The sequence below is a fragment of the Theropithecus gelada genome, chromosome 7a, assembly GCF_003255815.1.
Source record: "Theropithecus gelada isolate Dixy chromosome 7a, Tgel_1.0, whole genome shotgun sequence".
NCBI lineage: Eukaryota > Metazoa > Chordata > Mammalia > Primates > Cercopithecidae > Theropithecus > Theropithecus gelada.
The window spans coordinates 37339288-37355193 of NC_037674.1; the positions used below are offsets into that span (position 1 = coordinate 37339288).

General features: G+C 35.0%; 1 protein-coding gene across 2 annotated transcripts in view; it reads right to left on the reverse strand.

The window, feature by feature from the left end:
* The window catches only part of VPS13C (vacuolar protein sorting 13 homolog C), a 194147-nt gene that overhangs the window by 140622 nt on the left and 37619 nt on the right, over positions 1 to 15906 (reverse strand). For both annotated transcript variants that reach the window (XM_025389713.1, XM_025389712.1), the window contains 7 exons: positions 13815 to 13874; positions 12927 to 13007; positions 12008 to 12065; positions 10334 to 10461; positions 8524 to 8630; positions 7178 to 7349; positions 5476 to 5538 (listed from right to left, as the gene is read on the reverse strand). In XM_025389713.1, coding sequence (XP_025245498.1) covers positions 5476 to 5538; positions 7178 to 7349; positions 8524 to 8630; positions 10334 to 10461; positions 12008 to 12065; positions 12927 to 13007; positions 13815 to 13874 — 669 coding nt within the window. The remainder of the gene's footprint in view (positions 1 to 5475; positions 5539 to 7177; positions 7350 to 8523; positions 8631 to 10333; positions 10462 to 12007; positions 12066 to 12926; positions 13008 to 13814; positions 13875 to 15906) is intronic.

A 15906-nucleotide genomic window follows, 5' to 3' on the forward strand; every position in this document is an offset into this window, starting at 1 on the left:
AAGTTACAAAACCTTCTCTTGACTCCACATTGTCCACCACTTACTGCTCCATTTATCTGCTCTGCTTACAGCAAAGAATCACACTGCTCCTATTCACTGTCTCCCATTCCTATCAAGTTTCTGCCCACATTATTCTATAAAAATTGCTCTCAAGTGACTTCTTTATTACTAATTTCAGTGGAAGTTTTAGTTCCATGGTGGCATAAGCCCTCTTCATCTAAAACTTCTGAACAAAATATAAAAAAGATCTACCCGGGATTTTGAAAAGTAAGCAAAGCAGGCAAACAGTAGAAGGGGTCACAATTTGGAGAAGTGACCTGCACAAGACTGAGTTTTCCGTGACGTTTCTTTTCCTCACATGGTGTGCCCACCCCATCCCACCCCACCACCATAATCTCCCATTTCTAATGTTCTTGCCCTTGAGCATGGGCATGACTTGCAACTAGTTTCTAAACAATAAAATATGGCAAAGGTAATAAAATATACTTGATTCTATGTACAATGTATATGTTATGTATACAAGACTTTAGCGACCATCTTGCTGGAGTTTCTCCCTTCTTTTGAAGAAGAAAGCTGCCATGTTACGGTTTCTATGTTGGGAAGCCCATTAGGCAAAGAACTGAAGATGATATTTATAAGCTGAGGGCAGCTCTAGCCAGAAATCAACAAAAAACTGAAGTCTTCCATCCCACAGCCACAAAGAGCTAAATTCTGCCAAGGAAAGCGGATTCTCCATCAGTCACATTTCAGATACCATAGTCCCAAACCAACATCTAGCAATATTTTAAAACCTTAAGCAGAGGACTCAGCTAACCCATACCTAGATTCTAGACCCAGAGAAACTCAGAGATAATAGCTATGTGTTGTTTCAAGCTACAAAGTTTGTTATATAGGCATAGAAAACTACTATACACGGCTCTGCCCTGAGCAAGGGCCTCACCATGGAGCAGAGCAGAGGAACATGGAGCACAGCTGTACTGGCAGCTAAAACCCTGAGAAAAAGTCCATATTTCTGGCCAAGGAACCAGTAAATGGAGTTCATGAAGGCCAGAATGTATACGAGAAAACCCTGGCAGGGAAAGAGCTGGAGAAGGGGATTATCTCTTAATTCTGTATATGAACCTGTCCAAATCTCAGTCTAATACAAGCTTCACATATGTGAAACTAACCCAAACCAAAGTAGCAAAGGTTTTAGCCACCCCAACTAATATGAACCACCTATGCCAGTCTCAAACTAATCCTTGTATTATTCACAAGTAAAACAAACTCAAACTTACATAGCAAAGGTTTAAAGAGCTGAATTGAAATCTGAACCACCATCCAGAGAAGGCAAACACAACTTAGATTCAGAACCTAACTAGGCTGCACACTAACACAAAATGTCAACGTTTTTCAGAGCATTGTAACAAGATTCAGAGATTATATAATAATCAGAATGTCAAAAATACAATCCAAAATTACTTGACATACGAAAACAAACAAAACCGGAAATGTAACTAATTCTCAAGGGAAAGATAATCATCAGATGCCAACAATCAGATAACTTCAACGTCTGACAGCTGGAACTATCAGAGAGCCACTGTTACCTGACATAAAGGCAAACACACTGGAAATTACTAAAAAGATTGGAATCTTCAATAGAGAAATGCAAACTATAAAAAAAAAAACTCAATAGTAATTTCAGACCTGAAAAATATATTATCTGAAATTAAAAATTCCCAAGACGGGTTCAACAGCAAAATGAAGATGACAAAAGGAAGACAGAACTTGAAGATAGATCAATAGAAATTTAATCTAGCCTTAGAGAGAGAAAAAAGATTGCAGGAAAAAAATGAACAGAGTACCAAAAGGTCTAAATACATACATATATATATACACACACACACATATATACACATATACACACACACACACCTCTTATGTATGAATATATATATATATCTAATATATATGGGTATTTTCATCTTTGCCTATATATTTTATATATTTATATATATATATATATGTATAGAATATAAAATTAAGAGTCCAAACAATTAAGAGTGCAAAAGAAAAGAAATTGGTGCCAAAAAATTACTTGAAAAATGTCATAGCTAAAATATCCCATATTTAGTAAGTTTAATGGTCAATTTTGTCCTATCTTAGTTAAAAAATCAGGTGCATCTGTCACAGTTGATCACTTTCTCTTCCTTGAAATTCTTTCTCCATTTGAATTTGAAGGTGTTACATTCATACAACTTCCCTATTACAACTCTGGCAATCCCTTCCTTTGCTGGTTCTTTCCCATCCCTCTGATTGTAACAATAGATGCTTTGGATCTTTGCAACCCTCCTCTTCTCTAGCTATTCTAATTCCTGAGGTGATCTCATCCAATCTCATGGCTTTAAAGAAGTCCATGTGCTGACCCTTCCTACATTTCTATATCCAGCACAGATTCCTCTTCTGAACTCCACATAATTGCCTACTCCATTGCCCCTCTGAGGTCTAAGAGCTAAAACATAATAGGTCCCAAATTGAACTCCTGGTTTTCTCTCTATCACTCAAGCTTGTTCTCTCCCATCTTCCCCCTCTTATTTGATAGCAAATCCATCCTTCCAACTGCTCCAGGTCAAAATATTTAAAGGCATTTTTTACTCTGTCTCCGACAACTCACATCTAGTCAGTCAAGAAATACTGGCTGTACCCTCGAAGTATATCTAGAATCTGACCCTTTCTCATCACCTTTATTTGCAACCATTTTCAGCAAAGCTACTGTCACCACTCATCTCAATTATTTCAATAGCCTCCTAACTGCTCTCCCTGTTTTCACTCTTGCCTTCCTTCCCACAGTCTGCTTTCAAAGCAGCCAGGATGAATTTTAAAACTTAAGTCAGATCATATCATCCTGTACTCAAAACCTACTATTGGTTTCCCAATTCAGAATAAGAACCAAAACCCACATAATGGCTTGTAAGATGCTGCTACACAATCTGGCAATCTCCTCAACTCCCACGTGCAGCCCTCCCTTTCCTCTGCTACCTTTCTTCTCTGACCTCATTAATCACCACTTTTCCCTCTCTCAGGACTCCAGTTAAGTTTCCTCAATGAGCCAGGTATGTTCCCAAAACCCTTAAGCAGTTACACTTTATTATTTCTGCCTGGTTATACTTTTCCCTTAAATATCTTTCTGGCTGACTGCCTCATGTTCTTCAGGTCTTTGCTCAAATGTTTCCTTCTTAGTGAGGCTCTTCCTGACAACACTGTTTAAAACTGCAAATCATTATTACTTCCTAGCTTCAGCGCTCCTTGTATTCTTTCCTACTTTATTTTTATCGAAGTACTTATTAACCTTATCCCCTACTACAATATAAATAAAATATTTTTGCCTGTTTTGTTCATTTCTGCGGGCTAATGCAAACGATAATGACAATGAAAAAAATCATGTATTTAGTAATTACTATGTGCACATCATAATTTAAGTGTTTCAAATGAATTATCAGGTACTCCTAACGATAATCCTAAGATATAGGTACTACGAATTAATCTCATCTCACAAATCAGGAAACTAAGGCACAGAGGGGTCAAATAGCCCAAAATCATATAATTAGTAGATGGCAAAGCTGAGATCAGAATCCAGACCACCTGACTCCCAAGTCTATACTCTAGCCATAATGCAAGCATAACAGAATAAATGAACAAGTGTACAGTTGACTCTTGAACAACACAGGTTTGAACTGCATGAGTACACTAATGCAAGGATTTTCTTCTGCTTCTGTTACCCTTGAGACAATCCTCCTCTTCCTCCTCCCACTACTCAGCTTACTCAATGTGAAGATCTTTATAGTGATTGACTTTTACTGACTGAATAGTAAATATATTTTCACTTCCTTCTAATTTTCTTAACAACATTTTCGTTTCTCTGGCTTACTTTATTGTAAGAATACAGTGTATAATACATACAACATTTAAAAATATGTGTTAATTGACTGTTATCAATAAGGCTTTCGGTTAACAGTAGGCTATCAGTAGTTAAGTTTTTGAAGAATCTAAAGTTATACACAGGCCGGGAATGGTGGCTCATGCTTGGGAGGCCGAGGTGGGTGGATCACCTGAGGACAGGAATTCAAGACCAGCCTGGCCAATGTGGTGAAACCCCATCTCTACCAAAAATACAAAAATCAGCCGGGCATGGTGGCACATGGCTATAGTCCCAGCTACTCAGGAGGCTGAGACAGGAGAATGGCTTGAAACCTGGGAGGTAGAGGTTGCAGTGACCCAAGATTGCGCCCCTGCACTCCAGCCTGGGCAACAAAGCAAGACTCCATCTCAAAAAAAAGAAAAGTGAAGGTAGTTATACACAAATTTTTAATCGTGCGGGGGCTTGGCATCCCTAACCTTCAGGTTGTTCAAGGGTCAACTGTATATGCCTTAATCTCGTTTAAAAGTATGAGTAAGTATATGGACATCTATAACTATAAAAAGGACTAAAAGGATATACAGAAAGGTATTAACAGTAGTTACTTTTCGTTTCTGAGATGATTGTTTTTGTTTTATCTATATTTTCTAACTTTTCTACAATGAGTTATATTGCATTTGTAATTTATTTTTTTAATTACCAAAAAGTCATGTTACAGAACCTTAGAAATGACATGGAACATTGCACACAAGGCATCAATAAATAAGCAGTTATAAAACATTATCAGTAGATCATTTCCAATTTCAGAAAGGAAAAAAGGAAGAAAGTGAAGGAAAGAGGAAGGAAGGAAGAAAGGAGAAAAGAAAGGAGAGAGGGAGAGAAGGAAGAAGGAAGGGAAGGAAGAGGAACAAAGAAAAAGTTAAAAAAAAAAAAAAAAGAGAGAGAGAGGAAAAAAAGCACAAATAAGCAGGTATATAAGCATGGGAGAAAAGCTGGTAGCCAAAATGATAACAGTAGTATTCCAAGTTGTTAGGATTATAGATGTCTTTTATTTACTTTCTTTTTAGAGTTTTTCAGATTTTTCATTATAAAATTGTGTAAGTGGCCAGGCGCTGTGGCTCACGCCTGTAATCTCAGCACTTTGAGAGGCCGAGGTGAGTGGATCATCTGAGGTTAGGAGTTCAAGACCAGGCTGGTCAACACGGTGACAAACCGTCTCTACTAAAAATACAAAAAAAAATTAGCTGGGCGTGGTGGCATGCACCTATGATCCCAGCTACTCAGGAGGCTGAGGTAGGAAAATCACTTGAACCCGGGAGGCGGAGGCTGCAGTGAGCCAAGGTCATGCCACGGCATCCCAGCCTGGGAGACAGAGTGAGACTCCATCTCAAAAAAAAAAAAATTAAGTTTTTTTCCCCCTTCATGTTAGTGGCTTTTTTTCAGTACTCCAGTTTCTGTTCTCCTGAGACTAAATTAAGCAATAAAAACCTCAACTCATGAAACTTCCATTTCTTGATCCTAGGTTTAAAAGGGGGTATTAGCATGTTTAAAACATAAAATCAGCTAATAAAAATGATTACCTCAACTTGTGCTTGTTGCCTTGCTAAAATTATGTTAAAAACATCTAGAGTCTTCTCCAAGTCCTGTAAAAAACAGAGAGGCACTTGTAAACAAGAAATTTAATCATTAGATAAAACAAGAAATTTAATCATTCTTTTACCATTAGATAAAAGAAATGTTTCTTTTATGATTTCTAGGCATATCTAGTCCATTATCAGTACCGGTGACCTAATGATAGTATTAGTATAAATCTGAATGTATTCTAGACTTTTAAGTTTTTTAATTTTTTACAGTAAGAAAATAAGTTTTCCAAGAAAATAAATCCTCATTAAATACAGTATGAAAATAATTTTTATGTGAGAATATTATAATTAACACATAGACATAAATGCACATGAAAACAAGAATATTTACAAAGGGGACTTGTTTTACATATCATCCTTACGATTCTTACTTCTTACTCCCCCCATTCTTATTATTATATAGCCATTGTACTAAGGGTGCCATTACAAAACACGTAATATTTAAGAATGTAAAATTCTGCAAAACAATAAGTAGGCTACAGTAGAAACTGATTTGAGGCATTTATGTAAAAGTACGTTAACCGGGTGACCTGTGTTCTAAGTGCTTTATGTGCTGTCTCATACAATTCTCACAACTCTGTAAGACAGATATTGTTACCATTTTATATATGAGAACACTAGACCTGGGAGTTTGAGAAACTTGTGTCCATAATCAGAAGGACACTTGGTAAATATCCAAGTCAGTACTTGAACCCAAATCCATCTGACTCTAATACCTATGCTTTTTCTAATATTTCATACTATTTCAGAAAAATAGTAATTCGACTCATAAAAATAGTATTCATTTTTCAAATTATGAATCATTGGTAGAAATAGTTCTATAACTGAAATCAGAAGACATTAAGCAAATTATGTATCCAGTGTGATTCTACCTTTTATTTTTTTATTTTTTATTTTGTTTTTTTCTTGAGATGGAGTTTTGCTCTTGTTGCCCAGGCTGGAATGCAATGGCAGGATCTCAGCTCACTGCAACCTCCACCTCCCGGTTCAAGCAATTTCCTGTCTCAGCCCCCCGAGTAGCTGGGATTACAGGCGCCCACCACCACGCCCAGCTAATTTTTAAAATATTTTTAGTAAAGACAGGGTTTCACCATGTTGGCCAGGCTGGTTTCCAACTCCTGACCTCAGGTGATCCGCCCACCTCAGCCTCCCAAAGTGCTGGGATTACAGGCGTGAGCCACCGCGCCCAGCCGTGTTTCTACCTTTTAAACGGGGCTAGATAAGACCTCTTCTTTCCCAAGAAGTAAACGTTTTTTATAAATAATATTTGAAGCATTTTGAAAAGCTACTACCATATAAATACAGGATGTTTACTAACAAAACAAGATATAGCTATCTAATAAACACATATTTAAACAGCTCTGATACTGACTTTCTAAACATTATAATAAAAACCAGACACATTTCCCAAATCGTTTACAGTAACCTTATTTTATCTGATATTGGCATGGGGAAAAAAGTTTTTTTGAAGAAGAAAAACTGGAAAAAAAAATTCTGCATTTTCCCATATAATTCTCTCTCAAAAAGAGGTGAATTCTGTTCTTCCTAAAATTATTTTTTGATTCAAATTACATGCAGAAAAACATTAAAGGATGATGAGACAAATAATAGTTCTCACTAATATATATGCAAGATATACCTGAATTTCTTTCTGTATTTCTTCTGAGACTTTAGACTGTGTTAACTTGTTTTTGTAGGCAATTTTATAACTCTTGAGTAACTGCCTGTGCTTTTTTATATTACTCCATGACCACATCTGTGTATACCTTCTTATATGAACTTCAAGAACAGAGTCAATTGCATATTTCCACCTGAAAATCAAAATTTGTTAACATAAATGTGAATATAAAGGTTTAAGACAAAACAGGAAAAGTCTTGACTTTTTAGAACTTACACTGTCAAATTTTTTGTTCTTCTTAACTCTCTTCCTATAAGAGCTCAGCAATTCCCAGTAAAATTGTCTGACTTAAATAGACTTGATGGAAAACATTTCAGGAAGAGAGTTTGCCAAAGCAAAATCCAAAAGGCACAAAATGACACGTGGGAAATAGTATTTCAGTATGGTTATAACACTGAGTCTACGTGGGTGACTGATAAGCAATAAAACTTTTAGAAAAATGTTGAATGTCTTGAACGTTAAGAATTTGGGAACCAGCCCGGTGCAGCGGCTCACATCTGTAATCCCAGCACTTTGAGAGGCCAAGGCGGGCAGATCACAAGGTCAAGAGACTGAGACCACCCTGGTCAACATGGAGAAACCCCATCTCTACTAAAAATACAAAAATTAGGCTGGGTGCAGTGGCTTACGCCTGTAATCCCAACACTTTGGGAGGCCGGGGAGAGTGGATCACAAGGTCAGGAGTTCAAGATGTCAAGATGCTGAAACCCCGTCTCTACTAAAAATACAAAAATTAGCTGGGCGTGGTGGTGGGCGCCTGTAATCTCAGTTACTTGGGAGGCTGAGGCAGGGAGTTGCTTGAACCCTGGAGGCGGAGGTTGCAATGAGCCGAGATCACATCACTGCACTCCAGCCTGGGTGACAGAGCAAGACTCTGTCTCAAAAAAATAAAAATACAAAAATTAGCTGGGCGTGGTGGCACACACCTGTAGTCCCAGCTACGTGGGAAGCTGAGGCAGGAGAATCGCCTGAACCGGGGAGGCAGAGGTTGCAGTGAGCCAAGATCACGCCACAGCACTCCAGCATGGTGTCAGAGCAAGACTCTATCTCAAAAAAAAAAAGGAATTTGGGAAACTAGGAGCAGAAATACAAGTGGATGTTCATATGAAAAAAGTAATACGGACATACAAAAGAAGTGAAAGCCGTTTTTATAAGTAATCAATATATTTACTATTTGTCTTTTAATACTCTTGTCTCTTTTTTTAAATTGGTTGAATTACCTGGCTTTTGAAAGTTGCTTAACTCTGACAGTAACTAAATATATGATTATATGTTCCTCACAAAACAAAAAACAAATTCTAACTTACCATCGTCGACCATTGGTATGAAGTGGTAAATAAGGCTTGTATTTCCTATAAGGCGCATTCCTAACCATATAATCCACTGACTCCAAAAGGTCAATCATACTTAAGTACTGTTAAAACAAAAATAAAATTATATTTATTACATTGTACATATAAAGACTAAATTTCATTCTATTTTTCAGTCTAGTGAGACTCCAAATTCCCTGAACAATGTTGCCTGTTAGCCCAATAATATACTATATTTCATCAAATTTAAGATGCTATCAATTATAAGTATACTACAGTTCATCAAATTTAAGACACTATCAATTTTAAGTTGTAATATAATTTTAGGTTCTACTATAAAAGAAAACTGCTGTTAATTAAATTGTGTTATCACCAATATATACATCCTATTTTCAGATGTTAAAATGTAAACCAAATTAACATCTTAGAAACAATGAAATATGGTATCTGTAAATTATGATATAAAATATGCCTGTTTCTAAGACTATATATTTTTCCCCTGGACCATCGTTTCAGCAGTAGCTAGCTATGAGCTGATTTTGAAATTACTGCAAAAATTATTTGCATGACTAAAGCAAGATAAAGCTATTTAAGCAGCCATCTCACCATCAACACAGCAACTCTGTGTAGATCTGACAAACAGCTCAAATGGAGGGAAACATACACCCAGAGGCAGCACGAAACCAGAGAAGATTTTTAAACAGGGGCAAGTCTAGCTTCCTCCTCTCTAATTTTTCCCAATGCAGTTCTAACTAAAGGTTACCTACCATGCGGCTGTTCATCACTTGAAATGTGTCTAGTCTGAACTTAAATGTATTTTAAGTGATGTAAAATGTCTCATTACAACTTTTTACATTTATTACATGTTGATATGATTAATATTTTGGAAATATTAAGTTAAATAAAATGTATTATTAAAGTTAATTTCACCTTTTTCTTTTTACATTGTTAACACAGCTACAAGAAAATATAAAATTACAACTTGCATTACATTTTTATTGAACAGAATTGTACAAAAAAGCTCAATTAGCTAAATCTCCTGTCCTCCTTTCACTTCCAGTTCACCAAGCCTGTCACCCCAACTCTCGGGGCACATAACCATGCTTGGGAAACAAATAGTGGAAAAAGCTGCCAACATTGCTGTTCTAAAAATTAAAGGAACAATATTTAATAATAGTGCCTTCCATTAAAAACTGAGGAGGGAAAAACACATTAAAATCTTCCATCAACAGGCCAGGCATGGTGGCTCAAGCCTGTAATCCCAGCACTTTGGGAGGCCGAGGTGGGCAGATCACAAGGTCAGGAGATCGAGACCATCCTGGCTAACACAGTGAAACCGGTCTCTACTAAAAAATACAAAAAAATTAGCCGGGCGTGGTGGTGGGCGCCTATAGTCCCAGCTACTTGGGAGGCTGAGGCAGGAGAATGGCGTGAACCCGCGAGGCGGAGCTTGCAGTGAGCTGAAATTGCACCACTGCACTCCAGCCTGAGCGACAGAGTGAGACTCCATCTCAAAAAAAAAAAAAAAAAAAAATCTTCCATCAACAATTGTGAGCCAAATGGAAATAATTTCCTTCCCTACAGTTTGATATGATTCTCCACAATTTAGGAAAAGACAAAATAAAATTTTTAAAAACTACTTCTTAAATTTGAAATTCATTTTCTTTAAAACAAAAATTTTTAAACAGTCAAATCTCAATATAATGAACCCCAAAAAATCACCAACCACTAGAGAAGTAATAATCACAAATAAAAGCAGTCCAGATTCAAGGTTAATCAAAGCTGGAAATACCCACATGAATCATACCTGAGGTTTGGTCAGTTCAATGGCAATATTTTGTATTTCTATGTTCCAATCCAGTTTGGGTGTTTTGAGCTCTGATTCTGCATAAGGATTCATGTAGAGTTTTGCAGAGGCTGATATTGGCTGGAAAACTTGTATTACATGGGAAGACATAAGATATGTTTATATGCTTTTACATATAAACAAGTATAAATAATTATGAGAACACTGTTATTCTAGAAGAAATGATCAAAAACATGTGTAACAAAATCACTACCAAAAATATTTAAGCAATTTAAGCTTCTACTTATATGCATAATAATAACCTCAATGGTTAAAGCGAAATCTCCAAGGAGGAAATTGCAGTCCTATGCTTCTAGGTAAGAAATGTATAAAAGAGACAACAATCTACTCTTGGTTATTTACAGTCTGCATAAAATTAGACTTCTCTTCCTTGCTGCAAGACATTTAATGATTTTATTATTCATTAAAAATACTAATACAAAAAAGGAAATAAGATCTGATAAATTTCTCTCTTAATTAATCACTAGCAAAATTTAGTAACACGATCATGAATAAAATTCATTCCAAAAAAAGAATCTGCTCATCTCTTTATTATTTTCAAAATTATCATTACGTACATAACCTTAGAATCAACTAAAGAAAATAATCTTCGGGTTGAGAAGTAACATAAAAAGGTGTGTTAGGGAAGATGACAGGGTAATGCAAGGTGATAAATTTTAACTGTGAATAATATCAAAACTATAAAAACTGGTAAAAAAAACTATAAGAACTGGTAATTACCATATAAAAATATGTTTGCATAAGATTGTACAAAATTTTCAATGGCTTTAAAGGCTAGTTATAAATGGAAAATGCCTAAGAATGAAATTGTAGATTTTCCTTAACTATTTTTTTTACCATCAATGAACCTAAATGCTTTCACAAACTAGCAGCACTTGAAAGTTTTATCATCATAAAATGTAGGGATCTGTGTAACATAAGTGCCAACTATTATCCAGCGTCAATTCAATTAGTTATAAAAGAACATGAAGAAAACAACAGTGAACCAGAGTAATATGGAACAACCTGAGTATGAAAGCTGAGAACAACCATAAAGGGGTATACTAAATAAAAACAAACCCGTAGCTTCAATAGCATGAAACTAAAATAAAGAAAACAGATGGAAAAAATAAACAAATAAGCAGGAAGCTGTGTTAGAGATCTACTTGTAAAATAAAGGTGAGGCTGCCAAGAAATAGAAAAGCTCAGAAAAAGAATTCTCTAGAGTGGCAGGATTACGTTTACACTGCAGTAGTAACATAAGGGTGACCTCAATACCAGAATCGCAGAGATTTGGTTACTTTTTGAAAAAAGAAAGAAAGAAAACCTAAATCCTAAAACAAAGAATACAACAGCAAGCTAAGAAGACTACATGGAATTCAAAGAAGGTTGGCTGTAGGGAATGAACTACAGCTATACTGCCCTTCTCTATCTGCTATTCTCCAGTGGTGTGTGTATTACGATCTATTCCTAAATAATTAGTTATAACCCAAACATGCTGTATCATAATAGTAAGGTATAAAATTAATATACTTTGTTTGACTAAGTAACGTTATCAGAAAAGTATTTTAAAAATGATATATTTACTTCTATGTTTCTTCCTATAACATGAAATAAACTTTTACTATTACTTACTGTATTGATAATTTGGGGGTATATTTCCACTTGTAAGAATTTCATTTTTCAGCTGATCCTAAACAAAAAATTTGAATGAGAATGAAAAAGAAAATGCACATATATTCAGTCACACACATGCACACACACACAAAACTTGGTTCTTACATTAATATCTTTGTTTCTCTGTTACTAGTAGTCAATAAGAAAAACACACTGAGCATTATTTACAAGTATAAAGACACAGAAGCAGATAATTTTAAGAATTCAGTATGTCTACAAACAACCTTGTAGTATGTCCCCTCTGACTCTGAAAAAATGCACATATATGTATATCCATACACTGGGATTTCAGACACATTCTAGTCAAAGGCAAATCATATGTTACAGTATCTTTCCGAGAAATACGAGATGGAAGATTGAAATTTATCCCCAATTCTAAAAATTCAACTGTTCTTTCTTTATCCTCTAAGTAAATAAACATGGCTAAGATTGATTTAGCACACTGAAGTTTTGAATTAATCTTCTACTATTCAGAAAATCACCATAACAAATGTCTAAAACATTTGTCAAAGATACATGTTTTATATCTGAGAAATATTATCTTTATAATATTCTTAATCATTGTAATATGAAATATCAAAATGTGACAAGAATATCATCAAAATGAGAATGTAAAAAAGCATAAGTACAGTTTTAATTTAATACCATGGACTCTGATGTCACTGTCCAGTGAATGATTTCACAAAGATCTTCAAAAACAAAACTGCTTTTCTGAAGACACATAGTGGATTTGAAAGGATGTTTTTCATATTTCTGATTTAGCGAAATACAAGTTAAACAAATGGCTGATATCCTGTCCTCATGAACGCCCTCTTATATTAAACAAATTTAGGGAGCGGGAGTGAAGTTAGCTCTTCCAAGTATACATTAATATTACCAAAATCTGTTCCCTTGATCTCTGGTAAGACATGCTGCAGTTTACATTCCAGTATGCGCTAAGACTATCAAGTCGTATAAGCTACAAGAGAAAAATGAAAAGAGATCAAGCAATCAACACATTGAAATTATGAATCAATTTTAAAAGATTATTCTGTTCACCACTCCAAAATTACCCAAATGCCATTTTGAATTTTTAAAGAAAATAATATAATATGAGGGGAAAATATATTCATGTTATTCAGACTTTATTAAGTCTAGCATTTGCTAAATTGTGCTTTCAAGAACACTATTTCCAAGGAACTCATTCATTCAATTATCAAATATTTATTGAAAATTTAGTATTTAACAAACCCTGTAAACATTTTGCTAAAAAAAAAAGACATGATCCTTCCAGCAGATACGAATAGCTTGTTTCCTGAAAACAGGTGGTAGCAGAGGAGTCTATGGTCAACAAGGTGGGAAAGCTACATACTAAATATCCCTCTTGGAGAGTCAGTGTTTGTTACCATATTTAAAGCTCTATAGTTTAAAATAAAATGAAACGTATCTGTTTAATTATGTATAGCTTAGTACTTTAATCAATAATCTTACTTGATTAGAGAATATTTTTTCTATAACATCTAAAAATATCTCAATATCTAATGTTCATAAAGTACCATTTGGGACCTATTAACTGTATCCTATTAGATACAGTTAGCTAAAGAACCTATATCTCAGAACTGGTAAGTGATCACAGAGGGTCACACACTAAGTAGCAGGGCCAAAACTAGACCCTAGACTTTTAAATCACACTCCAACAGCACGCTCTGCTCCATCAATGTTTCTTCAAGAAAATAAATTAACTGTACCTAGGAAAGTAACAAAAAATTTTATTCCAATATAATACCTTGTATATAATTTTGTCTGTTTCATTTAATATGCATGGAGTCCAGTGTTCATTTGCAGTCTAAAATAAAAAAGAGAATACCTGTGAAATGTGGTATGGATGTCATATAATGGTGCTCTAATACTTGTAAAATGTAACAAAATAATTTAGGAATAAAAGACATCTTTCTTTAAGCTAATTTAATGTTACCTAATATTAGCTATCTATTTCTTTACATATATTTATAAGACAAAATCAAAGAAACAATGAAAAGAGAATTGACGTGATTCTAACTTGAGTTCATTCATTCAGAAAATAATTACTGGATTAATATGTATTTGAATTTGAACTGTGGAAAGAATTGGATATGAATGAAAACAGACAGCCAGCCTATACACTATTGAAGATGGTACACATTCTTTTTTAAAAAAACAAATAATTGTTGTGTAATAGGAAGAAAACCAGGAGGGTATGGAAATTACCGCATGACCATGTTTCTACAAGGACAGCATGTTCAGCAATGCCAAATACTAAACTTATTTAGCAGCAAGGGCGTTTTTGAGAAACTTGTTAAGAACTGTTTCAGTGGAGTAGTAGAGTGAGAGTACAATGGGCAGATAGGTAAAATGAGATGCAGATCAGAGGTGGGACAATAACTTTAGATTTAAAAGTTAGAATGTAATTGCAAAGAAAAATAAATGGTATGGATACAAAAGAGGTAGGTTTACTGTTGCTATTGTTGTTATAATAGCCACTGTGATAGTTGAAACAGGAAATAACTGAGCCAGACAATGTGCCAAATGTTTTACATAAACCATCTCATTTAATCATCACAAAAACACTAAAAGGTAGGTACTACTTCAGTGAATTAATGTGGTTTTGACAGAAGGAGATTAACATGGTAAGCAATACAATAATATTTTACAGGTCTTTGATAAAATACAATAGGAAGCATAAAAGAGGGAATGGTAAATTCTAAGAAGGAAGTGAAAAAGAATGAGAAAGAAAGGTCATGTATCACGTAAGTATTAAAACTTGAGTAGAATCACCAGGCAGACAAAGAGAAGAAAGTAATACAGACAACTAAAGCAGAATGAAGAGTCTGAGCAAAGAAACAAAGGGACAAACAATAGCAAACACTAAGGAAACTACATACTCTTGTGCAACAGTATATCTGTTATCAGACAAAAGGAGATATATGACAAGTTTGTATTTTTTGCACTGTCTGCTAGAAGCTCAAAGTTACTATGCTCCCTTATGACCACGATCATTAGTTACAGCTTTCTGGAACAATTCTCTCTCTATCCTTTAGAACATAGATTCTATCCTCTTTAAAGGTGTTACTGTATACTTCTGTGGTCGAAAGCTACTTCAAAGTCATTTTGGAAACAGGCAAAGGATAAACAGTGTATTAAACACTAGCTTCCTTCACTCCCTTTCCTTTGTCTCTTCAGCTCTCTTTTTCTTTATTGTTTCTGCTCTGTTCTTCAACTCCGTGTGTATCTCTACTTCTCTATATGCCCACAACATTGTTAAGCCTTCCACATAACCATGTCCTTCTTTTTCTGTTTTTCTGCCAGTCTACCACCCTTCCATTCTTCTTCCTCTTCTTTCCCTATTGAGGCCCTCTCCATATAAGTAGACATAAGGCAAACTTGTCTGGTAGGATTTATGGTTCACTGTCCTTAACTTTAAAAGTATCTAAATGAACCACATCTTCTTCTCCGTAGCAAAACCTAATTCAGCTATTTGTCTTCACTTACATGCCCCAAAACATGTTTCCTACTACTTAGTTGCCTGTAATAGAAAAAAAAATGTCCAGCCTATATATAGGCTGTCTACCCTTATAGACCATTAAAAGAAAAATTCATTATAAAATAATCAAAATAATTTACATATAGCCCAATGAGATGAGTGCGCGCACATACACACACATACATAAACATATGCACATAGATAAGCTATTTAGAAATTCCATCTACCTATAACAAAAATGTATATCTTTCACTCTACAGAAATTCATCTTCCCCTACTTTCCCCATGTTTAAGATACAGCTTTTATTTCTTTCAAAGTATTTGATAATGATATTTTGATACTTGTTACATGGAAAGA